The sequence below is a fragment of the Gadus chalcogrammus genome, chromosome 4, assembly GCF_026213295.1.
Source record: "Gadus chalcogrammus isolate NIFS_2021 chromosome 4, NIFS_Gcha_1.0, whole genome shotgun sequence".
NCBI lineage: Eukaryota > Metazoa > Chordata > Actinopteri > Gadiformes > Gadidae > Gadus > Gadus chalcogrammus.
In genome coordinates, this window is record NC_079415.1 from 3,364,757 (window position 1) to 3,389,811 (window position 25,055).

At 45.3% G+C, this 25,055-nt stretch overlaps 1 protein-coding gene across 2 annotated transcripts; it reads left to right on the forward strand.

Annotated features, from left to right (window-relative positions):
- Positions 1 to 120: 120 nt before the first annotated feature.
- On the forward strand, positions 121 to 24,458 carry kiaa0930. Of its 2 annotated transcripts, none has more exons than XM_056588091.1 (10): positions 121 to 807; positions 8,772 to 8,920; positions 11,882 to 11,986; positions 14,058 to 14,135; positions 14,803 to 14,904; positions 16,331 to 16,471; positions 17,043 to 17,231; positions 19,265 to 19,424; positions 20,079 to 20,237; positions 20,694 to 24,455. In XM_056588091.1, exons 1-10 carry the CDS (start codon positions 657 to 659, stop codon positions 20,732 to 20,734), a joined length of 1,275 nt encoding a protein of 424 aa, XP_056444066.1. In that variant the 5' UTR covers positions 121 to 656; the 3' UTR covers positions 20,735 to 24,455. The 2 variants fall into 2 exon arrangements, with proteins under 2 accessions (XP_056444066.1, XP_056444067.1); XM_056588092.1 differs by lacking the exon at positions 121 to 807 and adding an exon at positions 3,980 to 4,612 and having other exon boundaries at positions 20,694 to 24,458.
- Positions 24,459 to 25,055: the final 597 nt, after the last annotated feature.

Here is a 25,055-nt window from a genome sequence, read left to right on the forward strand (position 1 = left end):
CCGGTGCGCCAATTCATGCTGCAACCATGACGTCGCTGGCCAGGGACCCTCCGCCCAGCGTTGCCAGATTGGGACAGATTTCCCGCCCAATCTGGCAACACTGGCTGCAGCGAGCTTCAGCCAATCTGGCAACACTGCCTCCGCCCATACTCGGTGTGTAGACGAAGTGTACACAGTGTGACAGTGGCATGGGTGAAGAAACGAAGAAACACAAAGGACAACCACAACGTGTTGCATCGTGACAATGTCCTCATTACCGCGTGTGGACCGTAAAACGCCGTGAAGGCGGATCTTCCTGAAGGTAGATGTGAACCGGGAGGTTTGCCTTTAAATCCAGCGCGATAGTGTCGGCATTACAGGAAGTGCAACTAGGGGGGGGGGGGGGTCCTATATTCCAGCTGATCTCTTATGATCTCCTGTCCAGACGCGGACAGACGGAAGTGATATCTGCTGTGCAGTTTCCCGGCTCTGTGCAGACCTCGGCTGTGAAGGGGACCACCTCTCATCAGGGACACATGCATCAGGAATACGTTGGAAGAAGTCAGTACGGGGACCGCATCGGTACCCCCCCCTCCCTCATCCATCCCCTCGTCGACCTGTAAACCCCGTCCGGGTACGATCGGCTTCGTGGGAACTGTCATGATCCCAGTTTCGGGATGGCATCCTTTCCGAGTTTGTCTAGCCAGGTCGTCAGGGCAACAACGGAGGAGGAGAACGGAGAGCTGGACCAGTCGCTCCAGCAGATGCTGAAGGCGATCGCCGACGAGCGCAACCGCCTCAACCTCAGACAAGAGATAAGCGGACTCGGTAAGGAAGCCGGATGGGCCGAAGTTCCCCACCGGGGGGAAAAGGGATCTATTATAATCAGGGCTGGGTTTGTCATCAAAAGGCTTAGCCCAGATCTGTCTGTCTGTCTTATCTATCGGTCTAGCCAGTGGCTGCTGATTTGTCTATCTACCTTGCTATCAATCGATCTACACATTTGATCAGATAGGAATGAGATATCCAATGGGGTTGCTATCGGAAGCCTTGTGATTTATTTCCTCTGATTAACATTAATGGATTCGGCGTCTCCCTTTTTTGTAAAGCAAGCTTCTAGTTAATTCTTTACTGCACAAACCTTGTATCTGAACGAGTTTAACTTTTTCTTTTAAACCTCTTTACTGTATCTAGCCTACTGTATCAGGTCAGCTGACATGGAAAGGTTGTGTCTCTTGGCTGCGTTTACACCACGAGGCCTCTGCTGTCGGTAGACAACCCAGTGGGAATCCAATCATGGCTGATAATGATTTGTGGTTCTGATAGATTTTCCTGTCCCCTTTTTCTATTGATTTTATGTTGGCAATGTTGTGTCAAGGGTTGTCAAATGCGACAAAAGTGCAATCACTTTGGTCAGACATGGACGTTTCCAAAGGGTCACGTCAACATCATTGATGTCATTGTTTGCTGGGAAATAAACCGGAAGAACATCGTTCCTGCACAAGGTAAAAGCGACATAGATCTCATCAAAACAGACATTGCCCCCCCCCCCACCATGCCAGCCCCCCTCCCCCCCACCCCACCCCCTCTTTCAGCTGAGCATCAACAGGGGACCGCCACCCATCGCCAAGACGAGAGAACAATTACACTTGAGCCGGCCCCGTGCATGTCCCCCGGTGTGCATATGTGCACGTGCTTCACTCTCATCAGCCACCCGCTCAGAGTGACGAGGACGCAGAGTGCAGAAGTATGAATGGGCAGAGCTACAGAACAATCGGACTAACCCGTGGTACGGACTCATGGTAAATAGACTGAATTCCCCCCCCCACCCCCCCCCCCCCCCCCCCCAGGACTCGACGCGCCTTGCGTCTTGTGGTTATCATGTGATCAGAGGTGGAAGGCTGGGCAGCGGAGAGTGAGATTTCACCGTGGCCTCCCTCCAGATGCCCTTGGTCGTGGAGGCTTCTTCCAAGGCCAGGCAGCCGGCCAAGAACGCTGTGTGGACATCGGAGCATCTCTGGTGTGGGGTTGTTAGCGAGGGGGGGGTGATTGGCGAACCCGACGTCCACATCTCCATCTGTCAGATCAATTCGGGGTAGACACGTAGAAGCGCATGTGCCACAAACATGTATCCGTGCAATGCAGCTCCGTTCGGGAGGTCACGTTCACGCAAGAATCCATCTTGGCTGACTTCAGGTTATGTTCTTGTGGCCGAACCATAGTGGTTCAGACCAATCAGCGTCCTGCTATGAGGAACCATGTGATCTACGGGATGTTTGATAAACGGTGATAGACCTATGGTTCATCCTAATAATCTGGCAATAATTGTACGAAAGTCCCTGCCCTTTTCCAATATAAAAGGTTTCATAGTAAGCGTCCCATGTGGTTTTGTTTAACCAACCACCTGGCAGTTCACATGAACACCTGCGTCCCTCAGTCAGAGACACACGTATGTCGTTTGCAGAGAAAGTCTGTCAGGGGAAATGAAAATCCAATTTCTGTTTTCATTGTGTCTTTAAAGCTGATTAGGATCGGCACTTTAATGGCGCCAGAGGAACCATCTCTATTCTTCTTCCGCTGGGATGCAAAGTCCTTAAAACAACAATATGTGCTATAGTGTAGCATCGCAGTCAAGCGTGGCACCAACAATTGTACTTTGACACATTTTGAATACAATATCTGTCTCCAGTAAATGGGGCTTTGTTACTTGGGTAAAAAGGTTTCTTCTGACTTCAAGTAAAAAGTAAAAAAGTAAAAAATTTGCAGTGGTTAAGGCTGAGATAGCAGCTGCTGTAGCTTCTTTTAAACCGGGTCAAGTAACTATTGATTATGGAAGCATTTAACTGAGCTGTGCTAACAAGAGGAAAATGACCTGAATTAGCAAGGGGAAGGTGTCCCAGGCTGATTGCAGGCCCACGCTGAGTAGGACTGCATCAGATTAACAACTGAAAAAAAAAAACACCCATCTGTTTGTATTGCTGAGAACCAACGAATGCAACACACACACACGCACACGCACACTAACACAAACCTACATCTGCAAACCAAGAGTGAATTTAATGAATGACTTCTACTAGTAGTGTTTATGACTACTGCTTAATGAGGGAATATTACGGTATAGTGTGTGTGTGTGTGTGTGTGTGTGTGTGTGTGTGTGTGTGTGTGTGTGTGTGTGTGTGTGTGTGTGTGTGTGTGTGTGTGTGTGTGTGTGTGTGTGTGTGTGTGTGTGTGTGTGTGTGTGTGCGGGGGTGGAGGAGTTTACTAGTATTTCAACTCTGTTAAGTAGCAGATAACCTTGGCCTATGTGTCGAGACGTAAACAGCTCTTACACACACTCCGCGTGAGGCATATCGATGGTGACACCTCTGCTTTTAGCAGAGGTGCAGCCTTGATCCCTGTCAGTCTGTTTCTTATGTAACCGACTTCGAATGCCAAACAAACCCCCCCCCAAAATAATTTATTTTCAAACAATGCTGGCTTCATCTCTCCACAAGCCAAGCCTACACCGTTGGCATCAGTCCTACACCGTTGGCCTCAGTCCTACTTTATCCTGTTGACTCCAGCTTGTGCAGCAGTGACTCTCCATCTCCTCCTGAACAGAGCAGAGATGATGGATATATTTAAGAACCAAGGTGGGCTTCTATAAATAGCACCTGTGTTCGCTCCGTTTGATTCGGATCAGCTTTGCCGTTATACGCCGATGACGCCACACTGTTTCAGTGCATGTTCTTTTTCTTGGGGTGTCCTATTTTAAAAAGGCTCACAGGCTCAACACTGAAAGTGGAAAACATGTGGCCCACGCCAACGCTGGTGACGAGAGACACTGGTTTCGCAATCGGTTGTGCAACTATGTTTATGATTCAGGTTCGAGTCAAATTCCTCGGTGGTGTTATGTACCCCCGAGGCGTTGGCAAGCTAGCTGAGTTTGGCGTGTGTATCATTCGGTGGGGGGGGGGGGGGGTGGAGCCCTTGTTGACTGTGCTGTATTTGCCATTGTCTCCTCTAGTTAGCTTAGCTCATAATGTACGTTTTGCTGACTCATTAGTACGAGTGCTCAGCTTGGACCTGACTGCTGCTGACAGCAGAAGGAAGGGTTACCCTCACCTTGTTCTTCTCAAGGCCCCGTCGATTGATCAATGACTGAACCGCTGCCAGAGGCCATCAAACAGGACGGTGCGGCACTACACAGCAACAGTAAAAGGAACGCTTATACAGGCTTATAAACGTTTGTCCGCTTATAGATAAGTGCTACCATTCGTGAGGCTTTTACAAAATATGACTCAAATGCAAGGAGGGCAATGAGTTGTTGTTTTTAGAAAGCAGTATAAAGTGGACCTTCTCGATGATGCCAACCCTAACCTTGTCAAATGTACAAGTGGTTGAATAAAAGCATTGCAATACTCCATATAAACCCTAAGCATATCGCTCTTCTAGATGGCTCTCCGCAGTCCTTTCCCCTGCTGGCGCATCACAGTCGTAGTATTAGAGAAACGGTACGTAAATAGTACATGTAACGTGGTAGTACAAAAATAAATCCACATCTCTGCATTGGAATTGATCCCGGTTTCCGGAAGCTCCTCGGATCTTGGAAACCAACCATAGCTCTCGTGGACGAGGAAGGCCGGCAGTACAGGTGTTGTATATCTTTGTGGGCACTGCTTCTGCTTTATGCTGCTCACAACTACACCTGAGCCACTATAGCACCGTGTCAATGGATTTATAGAAGGTATAGGGGGCCGTTTGTCTCACTCTATATATCTCTGGCTCCCCTCCTGCCTGCTCCAGCCGTGCTCGTCTTGTCTTTGCCTCAGCCCGCTTACGTGACCACTCCGCAACGTTTTAAATGCATTTTTAATGCGGGCCATGGCTAATTCAATCTGCATAATTGTTCATACTGCTGCTGCATTATTTAACCAATGTGTGGGATATCAAATTCATCCCTGCGCTATGAATCCGCTGCAGTGTCTGCGGAGCGCAGGTTGGATCATAACGCGTAAGCAGTGTGGTTTTATGATAGTGTCATAATTCATCATATCGCATGTCATACGGTGACGACATCATTGCAATTTAGGAGTATTATTATTTTATTTATTCAGGGGGGGCTATCCTCGCTTGTTCAATGACCCCCTGATTACAACGTACAAATAAAAACAGATGTACAAAAGTACCATAGATAAACAGTAGGTCCAACAACCAGAACAACATTTCAATTAATATAAATAATGCAATTTCTATTGTGCTAGGCCCCATATTCATTTTAAGAGTTGACATTTGGCGAAAAAAAAAAAAAAAGGGAATATTCAGCTGGTATCACAGGGCGCTTGTCATTGTTTCTCCTGTACAGTGTCCACCTTGTTAATACTCCTCTAGCTGGAGGGCATAGGAGGGGTTTTGGCAGGGCTGAGCTTAACTGCGGTGCTGTGTCTTTACAGTGTGTTCCTCCTCGTAATGGCCGTATCCTTCCTCACCTCGGCATGCATTGATTTCCACATTGATCTCATTTCCCCCCCCAAAATATCCCAAGCCAAGTCCTGGCCTTGGATCATGTCCGTTTTTTATTTTTTGGTTGGGGGCCAAAACTAAATCGTTAATGTAAAGACAAGGCTGAGGCTGCTCTGGTAAGCCTGGAGGGAACATGCTAGCTTCTAGCTGCTATCTGTGTGAACCTGAGGCTTGCGAGAGCATCAGCCATGCTCAACACGCCGTTTCCATTCGAGCCAGTTTCAGGACATTAATAGAAAATCACACGAAATGTGAATTCTGGCCCAGACTTTTATGAGCTGTTTTTTTTCCACCAACATCAACCTCTGGGTCCCTCAGATTTAATCAGACCGGACACCATCCCCAGTGGCCCAAAGGCTCAACCTTAAATAAAACGATGTCCCAGGGCTGGTGCAGAGTCGAATCATCATCCTTTTCAGTTGCTGTTAACCTCATGCTTGTTTGTGATCGTATTGTTCCAAAGGGAAGAAGAACATTGTGTTGTTGTGTTGCGTACGTGCGTGCGTGCGTGCGAGACTGGGGGGCATTTTCCTCTCGCATGGGCGGTGAAGGCGCGTTCATCGCCCTCGAGCATGCGTCTGCCAGGGGACTCTTGGGGGGGGGGGGGGGGTCTGGTACAACACCACTCACCCGCCCCCACCTCCTCCACCCTTCCACACCACACCATCAGCCCAGGATGCCTTTCTACAGTCCAGATTCTCTGGATCCTGAAACGTCCTCCAACGACATTAGCAATCGGATGGATCGAAGCAAACACGGTTTTGGTGCCCTGGTCCGATATTGACCGGGCCTGACCTAACTCGATCACATCCCACCCTCAAATTAATTGAGATGCCAATGAGTGAGGCTAATGCACCGAGAAATCCAGCTAAAGGATTTATTTGTCATTGTGAACATAGGGGGGAGGGAACCAAATGCATCTATTACTACTACTACTACTACTACCAGTACTACGAGAACTACTACTACAAGTACTACTGTTACTACGAGTACTGCTATGATCACTACTACTACTACTACTACCAGTACTACGAGAACTACTACTACTATTACTACGAGTACTGCTATGATTACTACTACTACCAGTACTACAATAACTACTACTACTACTACCACTACAAGTACTACTATTACTACGAGTACTGCTATGAGTACTACTACTACTACTACCAGTACTACGAGAACTACTACTACTAATACTACTACAAGTACTACTACTACTATGAGTACTACTACTACCACTATCAGTACTTTCAGTAGAGTGTTTCTGTTTGTACACAGACTCTCTTGGCAAGCACACTCGTGCTGCGGTAAATCCCAACGCGAGAGACCCATATCTTTTAACGTAGGTATTTTCCCACAATATCGCTCATCGCAGCCCGGGTAGACCGCCGTAGACCTCGGCTCGCGGAGAGCGGAGATGGTCGCCCGGTTTCTCTCGCCGTAGCGTTGGCTATGCTGCAGGCCAGATGATGGAGACAGCCATCCATAATAGTAATTAACATTGTGTAGCATATTATCCTAGTTGGTCGACCTGGTGATTGTTAGTGCTTGGCACTCGGTTCTATGAACATCCTTACTGCACCGACAGCGATATATTGTTGTTCCTCTTTCCTCTGACAAATGTACTTATTGTAAGTCGCTTTGGATAAAGGCGTCTGAATGCCCTAAATGTAAATGTAACCAGCCCTGGGAGAGAAACCAGAGATACAAGGCAGACAGAACCAGTTTTGTAAACCCAGCGTTTCCAAAGTCCATGTCTAAATGACTGGCTGTTTTGGGGTCAATTTGATGGTTAAACCTGTCTGCCATGTTCTCATAGGAACAGGATCCAATATGAAATCACACGGTACAAAACTCTTAGTTTCGTTTCAGTTGTTTTGCAATTATTCCAACAGTAGGCAGGAAGGGACGTGAGCGAGTGATTCAAACATTGATGTGCTTCACTTGTCTGTGTTTTATAAACCATGCACTCAGTGACGTTCAGTTGAAGGGACGTTGGCTCCATTTGGGCATAAACGTCCCTTCAATTGATCTAAAATTACCCTGAAACGTCAAGGCAACCAAACCGCAGCTTCTATAGTATTCATGTGCACTCGTAGGCAGTATGGAAAGACCGTTCTACTTTCTGTCTTCTGGCGAAAAGGCTGACTACTCGGAACAGAACACTGGTTTGATTGTAACATGTTTTAGATGACTGCATACTATAGCCTCATCACATGGCTTGCTGTGTTCTGTCTGATATGAATCTGTTCCATTTTAAAATAACCGGTTATCAACCCGTATGGCTTTGTTGGAGACGGTGTGGGTGCTTAGTTCTGATTGCATGAATCGGCAATCAGTGTTAAAACAGGGGGTGGCCCGATGCAGTGGACACGCACACACACAGACACAGACACACACACACACACACACACACACACACACACACACACACACACACACACACACACACACACAGGTACACACACAGACACACAGACACACAGACACAGACACAGACACACACACACACACACACACACACACACACACACACACACACACACACACACACACACACACACACACACACACACACACACACACACACACACACCTGCTGACCTGCACCCTTGCGGGGGCCACCTGCTCTGCAGCACCTTTGGGTGCTACCCTTCATACTGACCAGACAAGCCGGCGCCCTGGATACGGTTGCCTGGCAACCAGGCAGAGAGATGATGATGATGATGATGTGAATGATGCTGATGACGTTGTATCAGGCGAAGGACCCCCCTCCCTCATATCTGGGGGAGATGGGGGGGAGGGGGGGGAGGGGGAGTTCCCTCTAAATACAACAACAAACTGTACTATTTCATCCTGTTCAGCGCTCATGTCTTCCTTTAAGCATGTGATCAAAGAGTGATGTATAATGCATTAAACGCCTCTATTTTAGGCATGTGCTATTCTATTCTGGGGCAGGATTGTATCCTCATAACTTTATTAAGAATATACATGTTTTGGCTATTCACCTCACTATTTACACTTGACATTTTATTTTAATACTTTTCTCTCTTTTATACTTCTGTATACTATGACTTCTCTTCATGTGCCTTTTTTTTTAACGTTGTTTTTTCATTTAATTATCAGCAACTCCATTAAGCCTTTTTTTTATGTTCACCTGCATCTACATGATTTATAAATAATTGAACAAAATACAATTCAAATAAAGAATAAAAACAAAACAATAGATCAGATATATATTTTCAATAAAAATACTAAACTATGTTTCTGCGTCCGTGTTTCCGCAGGCTGCTTCAAGGACGACCGCATCGTGTTCTGGACGTGGATGTTCTCCACGTACTTCATGGAGAACCGTGCGCCCCGGCAGGACGACATGCTGTTCTACGTGCGGCGGAAGCTCTCCTACGTCGGCGCGGACAACACCGAGGGCAAGAAGGTGAGGAGTGGTTCCGTTAACTCGGTCAAGGGCTCTCTATTAAGGGCTTTTTATGGTCCCACGTTCCCGCAACGCAAGGGAGTTACGGACCCCTTATGTCCTTGCGGACCCTCCTTGCGTCCGCCGCATGGGCCGGACGTGCGGGCGCGGCTCCCAAAAATTGTAACCTTCCGTTGAGGCGACGCAGCAGCAAGGGCTGTGATTGGTCCGCTTACTAAAACCCGACGCAGAACGATACACGTTCACGACTGCGTTGAAGCGTCTGCGTGTTCATTGCGTTGCGGGAACGTGGGACCATAATCAGCCCTCATAGGGGAACTATCAAGTGTGCTCTTGTATCAGCATTCAGTACTTCAGATGTGTAACCTTTGTTGTCGTGGCTGTTGACACTCGGATGAGCAATGGTTGGATTGAGGTCAAAGAGTGACGCGGGTGCGGTGAAGTCACCCGTGGAGACCGTGCCTGGGGTCTGACAGTACGCCGTGTGTGTGTGTGTGTGTGTGTGTGTGTGTGTGTGTGTGTGTGTGTGTGTGTGTGTGTGTGTGTGTGTGTGTGTGTGTGTGTGTGTGTGTGTGTGTGTGTGTGCCACTCATCTCATCTGCCTGCACAGAGAGAGAGGGGGAAACGAGGGAGGGTGGAGATGCATAATCTGGGTTTAAAGGTCGAGAACGTGGTGGAACGTGTTTGTCATCTAGACTGATGATACATCGCCCCTGGCCAAAGACTCAGTGTCTAAAAAGGCACCAATAATTATGTTATAACTGTTAAGTGCCCTATATACAAGCATACTGCCTACTGTAAATGGTAAATGGACTGCATTTAAACAGCGCTTTTCTAACAATTGGCCACTCAAAGGGCTTTACAATACTGCCTCACATTCCCCCATTCATACACACATTCACAGCCAACACACCTTACCTCCTGTGCCACATGCCGCCCAATACTGTAATGTTATAGTTTCTTAGGAATGGTTAAAGGAAGCTACAGATTATGTAATAACTGTTTAGTGCCCTATATACAAGCATATACTGCCTAGTGCCTACTGTAGTGTTCCCAGTGTCTGAGTTACTGTTAAAGGAAGCTATAGTTACTATAAACTCTTTATTTCCCTTTGTATTGGCTACTGAAGGTTCCTAGGACTTTTGTTAGAATGCTAATGTCACAGCCTAACGATAAAACTATTGTATTGAGATTTACCGTAAAGAAATCCGCGAGCAAGCATCTAAATGAAATCAAAGTTAATTAACATTGTATAATTAATATCATATTGTTTCGTACCGTACTGTTGATTATTATTCATGGTTTCACCCCGCGGCCAGGGAGTGGTTGTACTGCGTTATTGGTCCCCTCGGACCCCTGTCTGTCCGTCCAGCCCCTCATGGATTAAACATTAGGGAGAATATGAGGTCAAAGTCGCAAAGAACTTTATGATGAACTTATGAATGAATTATTAGCCAGCCCCCAGGGCCAGAAGGATGGGCGTAGATCCGTCTCAGTAGGACCATGACTCACTTCTACTGCTGCAGTCTTTGCCCTCCCCCCAAAAAACATTTTTCACACAGAAATTGCTTTTTTTTTTTATATTTCCCCCAGAGTGGCCTCATAACTTCCTGCTAATTAGAATATTTTGAGATTTGTATTATCATTCCCTGGATGATAAACTGCTGTGAGGCAGCTCGCTGTGTGTGAACGATGTTCTTGGTTCATTAGTGTGTTGGCCTGCTTTTCCTTTTTCTTGTTTAATTAATTACAACAACCAGCTCACGTCTTGTGGTGCAGGACATGAATTATGCTTTAAAAGCTTGTGACGTTTGTGAATATATCATCGACGTTGAGCGATATCAAAAAATTTGGAAAAAGCATTGCATAATCCATGGTGAATTCATGCATTAATAAAGAAGGCAGGTTTTAACTAGCTGAGTTGCACTACGGTCTGAAGTCCCTGAAGTAAACTACAGCGATGTACAAGCTAGGCCTCAGATACAGTCTGGGTGACTGGTTGAAATCGTCTGAATACACACACACACACACACACACACACACACACACACACACACACACACGCATTAACAATCTCTGTGGCGTCACCAATGCAAATACACAAGACAAGACACATACTCGTAATAATGTGTCACCATGGCAACCATCCCATCCTCCTTAACACTGAAGCGCTTCTAGTGTCACGACCCGCCCCTCAGAACGGAGACAAAAGCCAACGAGATGAGATGAACGAGGCGACGCGGTTAGAGGAACGCCTCGACACTCGGCTAGGAGGAGCCGGGGATCGAACCAGCAACCTTGCGGTTACCGGCCTCCCTCTCAACCTCCTGAGCTACAGGCCTCCCTATCCTCATAATATCTTTTTGCGCCTACTCCAATGGCGATTGCATGTTTTTATGTTCCTAAACTGATTGTTGGTCGCTTTTCAAATAAAAACGTCCAACAACGAAAGATCAAGCGAACTTGGTAAACGCGTGAAATGAGCACTGTGATTTTCGCCAACAGACAGTTGGGAAAATATTAGGGATGCACCGAAATGAAAAAGAATACCGAATGTGGCTTTTGCTGTTTTTCATTCATTTTGCTTTCATTTTCACCATTGCATAAATCAAACAATTAAATGTCCTTTTATAAACTTTTTTGTCCTGCTTTTCAATCAAAAAAATCAATTACAAATTTTAATACAAATTTTTTATTTAATACTGAACGTTTTCTAACATTCCAACAGACCTTATAGCAAGAATTTAAGAACAATGTACCTTTTAAATAAATGAGTAAAACAATTTTTTTTAAAATAAAAAATATAAATGTTCGGTGTGCTATTTTCGGCCTTTTTACTCCTTCGGCCGAAACCGAACATTATGTTTTAGGCCATTTTCGGCCGAACATTTTCGGTGGCCGAATATTCGGTGCATCCCTAGAAAATATTTAAACATTGAAGTTTGTGTGTTTGTGTGTCAGGTCGAGGTGGAGGTGTACAGGCGAGACTCCAAGAAGCTGCCGGGCCTCGGCGACCCCGACATCGACTGGGAGGAGAGCGTGTACCTCAACCTGATCCTGCAGAAGGTACCGGAACTCCACCCTTTACACAGAACCCGACCCAGGACCAGAACCTCGCTCCAAAACCACCACAATCCTAGAGAGGCACTAGAGCAGGGGTCACCAACCTTTTTGAACCTGAGAGCTACTTCATGGGCACTGAGTCATACGAAGGGCACCCAGTTTGATACACTCTTCTGAAATAACAAATGTGCTCAGTTTGCCTTTAGTTATATATTATTAATATTGATTAATGATGCTCATCTATGTGAATAAACTGATCATGTTAATGATTTCTCACAATAATTATCAACAATGACTTAAAAAAGGTGGGAAAGAGTGGTTCAAGAATGAGTTGTGCCATTTTCAGAACAGGCCTGCGGGCGCCTCATGTGGTCCTTGTGGGCGCCCTGGTGCCCGCGGGCACCGTGTTGGTGACCCCTGCACTAAAGTATCAATGGGGATTTCCTTTCACAGAAACAACCCGTGAAAAGTGTTCCCAGATTGGGCAATAAATCCCGCCCAATCCGGCAAGAGAAGATGTTTCTGTTCCCTCTTTATGGTATGACCCAAAATAAGCAATGGGTGAAACCAACACTTGCAACTTGCTGGAGAGATCATGGGCAGTGTTGCCAGATTGGGCAGGAAATATGGCCCAATCTGCATTTTGGGCGGGGAAAATGGCCCAATCTGGCAACACTGCTGCCCGTGTACCTGATTGATAACACACCACAGGAGACGATACAACTCCCAGAACGTTACTAGGTTTCACGACGGTATTGCGATACACCAACAACGGCCGATACTGGGCGTTGAACCCGAGAAAACGAAGCCACGTTTTCCGAACTATTCATGAATAAAATATTGGTATTGATTTGGGTGTTTTTTGGTGTATGTGATTTGATACCGACAACGGATAATACCATTTTTTTTTAATCTCTCTAGCTAGTTGCAAGTTTTTGTTTGGTTTCACCCGTTTATTTTGGGTGGTAACATAAAACAGGGAACTGAAACCTCTTCCTTTGGGCAACGTTTTTTTACTATTACTACACAGACTAATAGTAATGTCTCAAAGTTCCTTTTATTTGTTCCCCCCCTGCTCCCAAAGGTCCTGATTGGCTGATGACCAAAACACAAGGGTGACACATTCTTGCTAGCTAGCTTACATTCCAGTCGCACATGTCTGTCAATTAGAGTACACATGGAGTGGCTCTCAAAAATAAATGTTTAGTTTAGAATACAGTCGAATGTACCAACGGGATTGTGACAAAGAGATTTTTCTGTTGTTGCTGTTATTCTATGTTATACACTTGAGTTTGCAAACAGAATGATAGCTGGGTTATTGAATCACACGATTTGACCTTTAGAGAAAGATAAATGTTGTAGAATGAAGTCCTACTATGTGTTTGTGTGTATATGTGTGTGTTAGAAAGGTCAAGCTGTCTTTGTGGTCCGGTGAACGGCTGCATGTGCATATTGTGTATCACATGATATATAGGCCTTGGACATCACAATGCCTCGAGGGAGTTTTCGTTGGCGATACTGAGGCTACGTTTACATGATGACGGTCTGAATAGAAGAGGCATAAGTGGCATTGCGTCTTCACTTTTTATTCCGCGTTTAGAAGAGCGTTTTCGGGAGGAAATCTTCCTTCTTCTCTTATCTGCGCCGCGAAAACCAAAACATCATCTCATCATAGTCATCATCTCTGTGATACTGTCACTACACCGCTACCTTCCACATGTGAGTGCTATCACATTCATGTGACCAAAGTAAAAGAAAATCCTCTGCCTTCCTTACTGCACAGCTTATGTACGAACTACGGTATAATATGTTGGTTGAAATAGGTACAGAAGCACGTTTTAAAATATTACATTTATCAAGTCCATATTAAAATGAAGATACATTGTGGTTTTAAACTGGCCGGGAAAACACAAACAATACAATCAGTATTTCCTTGAGGCCTCCTCATTTATAATTCAACCTGAACCAGCCTTGGGCTCCATGTGTTTGAGCCTTTGGTGGGACAAGCGAGTTTGAAGTCTATTTATGAACGTGACCGTGAGCTAAAGCCCTGATTCCCTTTGCTGTGTTCCAGCTGGACTATGTGGTGACCTGCGCTGTGTGCACGCGCTCCGACGCAGGGGACATACACATCCACAAGAAGAAATGTCAGGTGAGATCACCCCCTAGCTAGCTAGCTACGTTACTGGGTTTCACAACGGTATTGTGATACGCTAACAACGGTAGATACAGGGTGTTGGACTTGAGGAAATGAAGCCACGTTTTTCAAACTATTCATGAATAAAATATTAGCTTCTTATTCATGAACAGCTAGCTAGCTAGCCAGCAGGCTAGCTTATCTGTGGCGCACTCTTTTCTTTAACGACATTAAAGTAATTTAATTATACAGTTAAGAGAAACTTTACTAGGCCAATGTACTGTACACCTTCCTAACCCTGCCGGGTATTATTTATCGAAACACACAACACACCGTCCTGTGACTGTTCAAAGGAGAGCTTATTTGTTACAGTGGCTGCTGTGGGAAGCTAAGCTAGCACTTAATGTATGCACTTTTTTGCATGTTCTAACTCCTTGCACTTAAAAAAAAGTACTTTGCATTGTGTAGCATCTTATCCTAGCTATCTTTGTTGTATACGGCGAATGGGTTACCCTAGCGATTGTTAGTACCTGGTTCTATGAACATCCTTACTGTGCCGACAGTGATATGTTGTTGTTTCTCTTCTGAACAATTAACTTACTGTAAGTCGCTTTAAAAGCGTCTGCTAAATGCCCTAAATGTAAGCTAGGCTAATGGTCAGATTTGTTGTCTCGCTCCACAGGAAGTGTTCGCCTCACCCAGCAAGCACGCCATGGACAGCAAAGGGGAGGAGTCAAAGATGAGCTACCCCAACATCTTCTTCATGATTGACAACTTTGACGAGGTGTGTGCGCGGTAATCGGTTGCGTCCGAAGATGTCAATGCGTTTAGCACCGTCAAATTATCAATCAATTATGTCGTGGTGGTCTAGGACGTGCATGACCGACAGTTTCCACGTTGAATGCATAGCCCGTCACAAAAGCTTCACTAAAGGACACAAAAGGACATATTAAGAAATACGAAGGGGAAATATTAGATGAAATATTTGGTGACTGAGACCACTGCATCTCTGTTCACATCCGGTGATGAGCAGATAGCAGACTCTAGACAGGGGGCCAGCGTGTTAATTCAAGCTAGCGGTTAGCTCTAGCGCCGGAAGTAGCGCTAAGGCGAGTCAGGGGTGGGGGTTGAGGGGTCGCCTGGCAACTGGAAGGGTTTTTTGTTCTATCCCAGGGGCTCCTGATGACAAAGAGACGCTAAGGTGTCCTTAAGCAGACGTTGCACCCACACACACCCCAGTGGTCTAAGGACTGCGTATGGATGACAGCGCTGTTTGCGTGTTTATATTATTGTGTGTTTGTGTGTGCGTGGGCAGATGTGAGGCATTGACGCTGAGGTGCAATGAGTGTCTAACGACCAGGCCATGTGAGTGCTTTTAATTAGCCATTCATGTCTGTAAAATATATCCTCTTTTATATCCATGCTGCGATATTAATCACAGCCTTATTACCTCACCCGAGCCCACAGAATATAAACTCCTGGGGTGACATGAATAAAAAGCGGATCAGCATGAATCTTGTTGGATAAGATGTGCTTTGTTAAACCCGTGCGGACATGTGGGCGTCACGGGACGGGGAATGGAAGCTAAAGCATGCGGGTATAATCGGTTATACAGGTGGTTGTTGCTTCCCTTTTGAAAACACGAACGCGATGGTTCTGCTGCTTATGGCTTTCAAAGCGTATCTAAAGGTCATCTCTCGTCGCTGCCGGCTGGAGCTTGCCTAAATGTATTCTGAAATGTGTGTGTGTGTGTGTGTGTGTGTGTGTGTGTGTGGTTGCGTGCGTTTGTGCGGTGTGTTTTTGCGTTGGTGTATGTGCGTGCCTCTGTGTGTATGTTTGTGTGTGCATGTATGTGTTTGTGTGCGTGTCTGTCTGCGTTTGTGTGTCTGAGTGTTTCTTTGTGCTTGTGTGTGTCTGTGTTTGTGTGTGTGCGTGTGTGTGTGTGTGTGTGTGTGTTTGTGCATGACTCTGTATGTGTGTTTGCGTGTCTCTGTCTATGCGTGTGTGTCTATGATTATGTATATATGTGCTTACACATGTGTCTGTGTTTGTGTGTGTGCGTGTGTGTGTGTGTGTGTGTGTGTGTTTGTGCATGACTCTGTATGTGTGTTTGCGTGTCTCTGTCTATGCGTGTGTCTATGATTATATATGTGCTTACACGTGCGTGTGTGTGTGCGTGTGTGTGCGCGTGTGCTTATGCGCGTGTGTAGGTGTTCAGCGACATGACGGTGGGCGAGGGGGAGATGGTGTGTGTGGAGCTGGTGGCCAGCGACAAGAACAACACCTTCCAGGGAGTCATCTTCCAGGGCTCCATCCGCTACGAGGCCCTGAAGAAGGTCTACGACAACAGGGTTAGTCAGCAGCCTGCCTAGCCCCCAGCCTGAGGTCCAGAAACACTGCAGTCTTGCATCCGCCTATAGGGGTCGCTATTGAGTCGATTTTACGTTTCTGTATTGACACATAGAATGTTTCTTCCGAAACAAACGAAAAGGAAGAATATGTATCCCATGCCTTCTTAAAGATGGTTTTATTTTTTATCAGTTATATCATATGCATATTCACTTTAGCGACTGACCAGCTGGCTGGAATAAACAACCCCCAAATAAATACCTTAGAGTGTCACTCAGGCCTTTATAACGGATAACAGATAAATTGTAGAGAAGATAAATGTTATGTTCATAATCTCAGTGTAATGCGATGTTCTCGTTCTCTCTCTCCCTCTTTTATAAGTAATATTAACATAACCTCAAGTGTATGTTAAGCGATTCATCAAAAAAATTGTGACTGTAGTAATGTAGAAACTAAAGGCTTAACTAGGGGTGTAGTTATGTTTCTTAAAAATGCTATGCAATTTAAAATGTTATCATATATAAACATGTTATTAACTGTAATTTATACCATATTTCATGCCCCCCCCCCCAGGTCAGCGTGGCGGCCAAGATGGCGCAGCGCATGTCGTTTGGCTTCTACAAGTACAACAACATGGAGTTTGTCCGCATGAAGGGGCCGCAGGGCAAAGGTCACGCCGAGATGGCGGTCAGCCGGGTGCCCACGGGGGACACCTCGCCCTGCGGCACCGAGGAGGACCCCGACTCGCCCGTCCACGAGAGGGTGGGTCTCTGGTTCTGGTTCTCTCAATCTGGTTCTGTTGTTCTAGCTCGTACTCGCTTGCTCGTTCACTCTCTCTCTCGTTCTCTCTCTCGTTCACTCTCTCTCTCGTTCTCTCTCTCGTTCACTCTCTCTCTTGTTCACTCTCTCTCGTTCTCTCGTTCTCTCTCGTTCTCTCTCGTTCTCTCTCTCTCTCTCTCTCGTTCACTCTCTCTCTCTCTCGTTCACTCTCTCTCTCTCTCGTTCACTCTCTCTCTATCTTTTTCTCTCATTCTCTGTCTCTCGTTCACTCTCTCTCTCTCTCGTTCACTCTCTCTCTCTCTCGTTCACTCTCTCTCTATCTTTTTCTCTCATTCTCTGTCTCTCGTTCTCTCTCTCGTTCTCTCTCTCTCTCTCTCTCTATCTTTTTCTCTCATTCTCTGTCTCTCGTTCTCTCTCTCGTTCTCTCTCTCTCTCTCTCTCTATCTTGTTCTCTCTCTCTCTCTCTCTCGTTCTCTCTCTCTCTCTCGTTCTCGTTCTCTCGTTCTCTCACGTTCTCTCTCTCTCTCTCTCTCTCATTTTAGGTAACTCTAAAATGATCATGCTTAAGAGTGCTGGTTAGATTTAGTTGAGGAAAGTTGAATTGCTTCAGTCCATTCAGTGATCAAGTTATTTGTTTTTAGACAAGTTGAAAAAGTGCTCCCTCTAGTGGTAGAAAGACGGTGCACGTTTAGCCACAAGCCGAACTAGAGAAGGAGAAAATCACATTAGACTGAGATAAAGAACATTAGAACAGAGAGAGAGAACGAGAGAGAAAATCACATTAGATGGAGTTAATAAGATAATGACTAACATGAATAACATTTATCTTCTCGTCTATGAATCTGTTATCCATTACATATGCCTGAGTGGACGCGTGTCCACGCGTCCACTCAGGCATATGTAATGGATAACAGAATGCTGGATTTCCTAAGGAGAGCTTCTTCTACATCTATCTAAATCGTCCATACATCAGACCCTCCCTCATCCTAAATCAACAATATCTGGTCATTTAAGGGCGTTTACAATCCCCTTCCCCTATATTGGACTTCCCCTATAACGAAGTCCAACTGATTAAAAACATAATCCGCCATGCCATTACACCCGCTTAGTGTGGGCGCCGTGTGCGAGAGGAGGCGGAGCCTATACAAACACAAGTGGGCCAGGCCGCGGCGGAGCACACAGGGGGAGGGAGAACCACGCCGTCCTCCATTATTCATCACCGGGCCGGGCTGAATTATGCATTGTTCTGTACGTGGGCCTGTCCAACCGAGAGAGGGGGTGTGAGTGTGTATGTCGAACTAGCAACCGTGTGTGTGTGTGTGTGTGTGTGTGTGTGTGTGTGTGTGTGTGTGTGTGTGTGTGTGTGTGTGTGTGTGTGTGTGTGTGTGTGTGTGTGTGTGTGTGTGTGTGTGTGTGTGTGTGTGTGTACATTCACGTTTCCACACGTCTGTGTGTCCATAATATTGTGTGTGTGTGGGCACCTGTCCTAGGGGTAATACGTACTGGAGACAGATTACTGGGTGTTACCCCGTGATATATACACCAAGGGGGAAAGGTCAACCGGGAACACGATTTACCTTCTCAGACTTGTCCCCCAAAGTGGTTGTGAGTTGAGGGGGGTCGCTAACACAAAGCTGCAGGACTGTTTCTGAAAAAGCTGGCCTTTTATAAAACATTTGAAAATATCAGATGTTTTTTAATTATTATCTCTCTCCAAGGTGTACTACATATTCCGTTCATGATAGTTTTACAAGCAAAACGTATTATTTATGAGTTTAAAAAAAAAGTTTTTTCGCTCATCGCGCGCCGCTGCCGCTGCTTTTTCTTATGTGTGTGTGATTAGCTTGTTACAAGCTGTTTCAAAATCTGCCATTTCCTGTGTTTTATTTACATCCTAAATGGTAGTGTCCATCTAGATGTTAGATGGATAGATCAGCAACGCATTCACATCGCCCGCCTGTCCGATGACCGTGCTCTAAAACACGGACCTTTGCGCCCCCTTGTGGCCGCCGCAGGTGACGTCGTTCAGCACGCCGCCCACCCCGGAGCGCAGCCGGCCGTCCTTCTTCTCGCCGTCGCTGCGACGCAAGGCGCCCCGCAACCGCATCGCCGAGATGAAGAAGTCCCACTCGGCCAATGACAGCGAGGAGTTCTTCAGGGAGGACGACGACGAAGGTACGGCCGCCCCTCCCCTCTCCGCAGGGTTTCCCACTCAAAATGTGGCCGCATTAACATGTGCCGATGGCTGATTGGGCCGCCGGCTGGAAAGGTGTAAACGCCCACTTGTGATGTCACTAAAACATGTGGAGTAGGCGGATTTTCGGAACGGCTTGTAACTGCCAATCACACGCACACCTGGTGGCGTAATATCACCCCTTTAGGGCACTTCACATAGTGAGTGATTGGATAGCACACCTCATCCACCAGCAGTGAGGAGGGAAACTACAGTATGCAATCATAGACCAGGGGTTAAAGCACGCCATCTAGTGGTCAAAAAACAACAACATGCCTTTAAACACTGAATTCTGAGGATTTCACACGTTGGTGACTGGCAGTTGTTACACTATGTTCGCATATTCACATTTTCAACCAGAAAACTCCCCCCCCCCCCCCCCCCCCCCCCCCCAAAAAAAGTCATGAATTATGAATGAGTTTTGACTGATCGATTACATATGCCTAGTGTCCATGCGTCCACCACTAGGCATATGTAATGGATCCCAGATAAACAGTCGAGAAGATCAATGTTACGTTCATTATCTCAGTGTGATGTCATGTTCTCGTGTGTTGACCCCCCGTCCCGGGTCGCGACCCCTGACCCCTGATCCCCAGACGACCTCCACAACGCCACCAACCTGCGGTCGCGCTCGCTGTCGGGGACGGGCCGCTCGCTGGTGGGCTCCTGGCTGAAGCTGAACCGCTCCGAGGACTACTTCCTGCTGTACTCCCACCTGACCTACGTCACCCTGCCCATCCACCGCATCACCACAGGTCAGAGGTCAAGGGTCGACCATGGGGACTGGGGACATGGAGGGGTGTGTGAATAAACGTACGGGATGCTCCTTCCTCCGACGGAAATGGAATCTCACCGTTGCTTTTAGCATAGCATCGCTATTCACATAGCATCGTTTTAAGCATAGCATCAGTGTTAGCATAGCATCGCTATTAGCTTAGCATGGCTGCAGAGTGACGACGTTTAAATTAATTAACGACAGAAAGTTAAATTGACTACAATTAGATTTTACATTTATGGGTTGAAATTCATTCTGTAGTCAGTGAATATTTACAGTGTGCTCTGTGACATATACTCTGCAAGCGATTGATTTACTATGTCTCGAATCGCTGCTTTTTTTAAAGCATTATTTTTATGTAATTAAAAGGTTATCATTAACTTGTTTCTTATAATTACTCGGGTGTATTATTATTATCATCATTGTGTCCACTCAGACATCTTGGAGGTGAGACAGAAGCCCATCCTGATGACATAGCAGAGCCCCGCCCCGGGCCTGGCTACCAAGTGCCTACCTGCATCAGGGCCGCCTCCTCCTCTCTCCAACAGCACCACCTAGTGGCACAGCACAGAGGACCCCCGACCACCCCGCTTCAACCGACTCAAACACTAACTAAAAACAGGAGAGGACTCGTTCAGAACCCCGATAACACAAAACCAGCCTCCCATGAAGTGCCTCTTCCTTCAAAACAGTCCAGCGTGGTCGAGGAACAACGGGGAGTTCGGCTTTTTATTTCCGATGCGGACGCGTCGGTTGGTCCTCAGTGCGTCGGATCACTGCCGCAGCGAAAAGAGACACCGGGAACGGGATCTGACCAGGAAGGAATCGTTACAACTTTAATGAATGTCTCGTCTACTTTGTAAATATACTTCGCTGCTTATTGATTTATCACCGAGCCTTTTTTTAAGAAAAGGTTCCCCTGCTTTTCGGATACTTTCCGCTCTTTTTCTTAAGGTTTGTTTCGTATGTTGGTTTTGTATTTGTCGTCGACTGCTTCGCCGTGTGATAAAAAGGGATTTTGTGTGTTTAAGGACTTTGTCTGTTTCTTCCAGAGCACTCCGTTTGTGTGTTAAAGGTAGGGTTATGGTTCTTCGTCGACGCAACGCAAGGGGGTTTACGGACCTTGCGGACCTTCCTTACGTCCACCGTAAGGCCCTGACGTGCGCCTCCCAAAAATTGTAACCTTGCGTCGAGCCGACGCAGCAGCAAGGGCAGTGATTGGTCCGCTAACATACACCCGACGCAGAACCAAAACAACATGGTCTTTGCGTTGTGTCAACGTCCAACCATAACTCTACCTTGCAGTTCTAGCTCCGTTCACCACCATAGCTCACTTTAGTATTCCACAGGTGTTATTTATATACAACACATATGTGTTCTTTGGGTATTTTTGAAAATGACTCAGAAATTAGTTCATGTCGATAATCCGTATTTATTTCCGTCATGGTGAAATATGACGACCTTTCCTACCCAGCATTGTATTATTTTTCAACTAAGCTTAAAATGTTGTGATAAATATTGTCCTCGCATTGCTTAGCTTCACTTAGCCAAACAGGTAGAGCAGAACGTTTTTTGGAACGATTGCAATTTTTCTTTCAGTTAGACGAATTAACCCAGTCACCAAACATCCACAAACCTGGTAACCATTTAACATGGGGTATGCCATTACAGTTCCTCATTGGCTGAAATGCGGCTTCCAGGTGAATTTCAGCCAATCAGATATCTCCCATTCTGTGATTATTCATGATAATAAGAATTACGACCTCAAGATGGATGTAGCATGGCCAGATGATGGGTTCTGGAAGAGGTCCAGGTGTCGTTCTGTTTTATACCACAGCTAAGTGCGTCCTGCTCGTAGCCGAGGTCATTGTGTTCAGGGCAGGACTTGACGGGAATCCAACTCACTTAGGTCCCTAAAGCCTTAAAAATCTGACTACTGTATGTAAAATGTATTTTCTCTTTACCCTGATCTATAAAAATGCTTCATCGTATAATTTGCTGGTCTGTAACTTCTCCTGCTCCTCCTTCTAAATGAAAATGAAACACTTTCAGCGGCCAATGCTGAAGAAAGTCCAGTCAGTACTCGTGCTATTAAATGAGACATATTATACCAACAGGTGTGGGTGATTAGCGTTACAAGCGTTTCGAAAATCTGCCTCTTCTGACATCACAAGTGGGTTGGTCCACCTAGATGCATGACGGATAGATAATCACACTCACACCTGGTGGTGTAATATGTCACCTTTTAATTATTAATAGTCAAACAAACGTCTCACCACAGTGAAGGCTTTCAAACGGAGGGTGTGGGACCAGGTGTAATACCCAAAGTTCATCAATTCGATTTTCACGGTGCTGATGTTCAAACAGTGGGAGTAACCTCGACCAATATACTTTTCCGAGACAAGTCCCAAAGCAGTGTTCAGTGTCTCCATTGTTTTCACTCACACAGTATAAGTGTACACAGGGGGTACCTTTCCCATGTTACGGTAGAGTTGGTCGGACGTTGACGCAACGCAATGGGGTTTACGGACCCCTTACGCCATTGGGGACCCTCCTTGCGTTCACCGCAAGGCCCTGACGTGTAACCTTGCAACCTTGAATCATGTGATTGGTCCGCTAACCTTAACCCGACGCAGAACCAAAACAGGTTCACGAAAGCGTCGGAATGAATGCGTTTTCCTTTGCCTTGCGTCAACGAGCAACCACACAACCCTACCTTTAGCAGCAGGTTGTTGGGAAGTGGAGGGATTTTAGTTTTTTATTCCTTCAGTGTTATACGATTGTGTATCGTTTGTTACAAAAAGGATGAATGTACTCACTTTGGTTGTGTATCAAAGACTGCGTTAACAGCCACTTGACGTGTATAGAAGCAAGTTTAGTTTTGCACTGTAGAAAAATAAAATGCTTTTAGAAAATCATTTGTTGGTTGTTTTAGGGCTATGACAACCTTTGAGTTTATAACTTTGCTTTAGTTGATTACTAACACTTAACCTTTTTTAGGTAATCGTCATGTAAAAAGTTACTCAAGTTGCATCATTTCCAAAACATTTAGCTGTTCTTATTTATTCAAATACATTTTAGAAAAGTGTCGTGTTTGTTTTGATATTTATAACCCTGAAATTATTTATAACCCTGAAGATACTTGTCTTATCCATCGCACTTTGTTATCATTTTCTATTGTTATTTTACCAAGGCAGAATTGGAAGACGTTTCTTTCTACCCGGTTGGTTAAGCAAAACGGCCAATTTTACCAAATATAACTTCCTGAGGGATCTGCTTAAACTGACTGCTATGGTACAATAAATGTACATTCAATAATATACGCATCATTCAAATCCTTTTCAGTCTCGAAATGATTTGTTATGCCGCATAAAATACCTTATTTATATCTGGCATGTATAATATTTTACTTTACTAAAAGAGACAATCGGTGGAACATGAACATCTATTTATATTCTATACAAACCTATTGCTAGAATTTCTATGAAGACCAAATATGTCTTGCAAAAATACAACTTAAATGATTGTTTTATACAACCTTGTTTACATCAGCTTTATTTTAACTCGATCAGAGCAGAACAAGAATGCCAACAAAGATACACTGCCACTCTTCACTTAAGAGAACTAATAATTAATCCTCCTAGTCTTGCTACCTTCTGACAAATTTATCAAATCTAAAAACTAGTCACTCCATCTCACCAGATTTGCTCCTTCTATTTTCTTGTGCAGTACAGAACTCATTTCGTTGTCTGACAACACAAATTATGGTTCTTCTACTTTGACATACCAGTGCCCAAGATTAACATGCGAGCAACCAGGCGTTTTATTTATGCGACTGATATAGTAATGCATCAATGAGTAATTTGGGCAAAATTAGCAATTTCTCACCTTGGCTAGACGAGTCTACTAACCCGCGCTGGTACATTCACAGCAGAAAGACACCAGGGAATCGTTATGGAGTCACCCGTGTTAGTCCTGCAAAGATAGATAGAAAGATTTATCAAGACGATGTTAGAAGTTTGAAGGATGTGGGATTCAGGTTTCTGATAATAATTGTAATCCTGGGATATGAAATTCATTTGCTCTCTACCTTGTTGGGGGCGTTAACAGCTATTCCCGTTTCATAATTCTTTACAGAGATCCCATTTTCAGATCTCACCAGTTTATATCTGAATTTCTTTTAAATAATTAGCATATTGTGGAGGCTTTCATCCAACTTGTTTTATAGTGACCTGTTTATCATTCTTAGCGTGCATGTCTAACAAGTTAATTAAACTTTGTAATTCAGAGTGAACCGTGAGAAACCAAATATGTTCAATAAGATGCAGTGTTAATAACATTCCAAGACTAATCATCAAGGATCCTTATCGCCTATATTCATAGTTCAGCCGACTTTGGTGAACAATCCAAACGTTTTCTGAGGGGGGTTCAGCAGCCAAATGACGGGGTACACGTGATTGGTGTTTTTTTTCTTTTAATAAATGACTTACAAGCCAATGACAACATACCTGCCATACAAGGCCACCATCTTACGTCACATAAGGGACACTTGGAAAACAATGAAAAACAAAACTATCACCCCATGTTGAATAGAGACGCACGAAAACAACCAATCATAACGACGCGTCGCTCTTCATCATAATGTCCCTTATCTCACACACACACACACACACACACACACACACAATCACACACAGAGGTTACAAATGTTTCGCCTGTAGAATAAATAGCACTCAGCCTCAACACTCTGGACCCCTGACGCACAGATCCAGCTATAATATACTCTAAAAACCTCAGT

Excerpts from the sequence above, each read along its gene's own strand:
- kiaa0930 (XM_056588091.1), top strand. The coding sequence starts at position 657 with ATGGCATCCTTTCCGAGTTTGTCTAGCCAGGTCGTCAGGGCAACAACG. Across the intron at positions 17,232-19,264 it reads ACTCGCCCGTCCACGAGAGG|GTGACGTCGTTCAGCACGCC; the intron begins GTGGGTCTCTGG and ends TGGCCGCCGCAG. Across the intron at positions 20,238-20,693 it reads CATCCACCGCATCACCACAG|ACATCTTGGAGGTGAGACAG; the intron begins GTCAGAGGTCAA and ends GTGTCCACTCAG.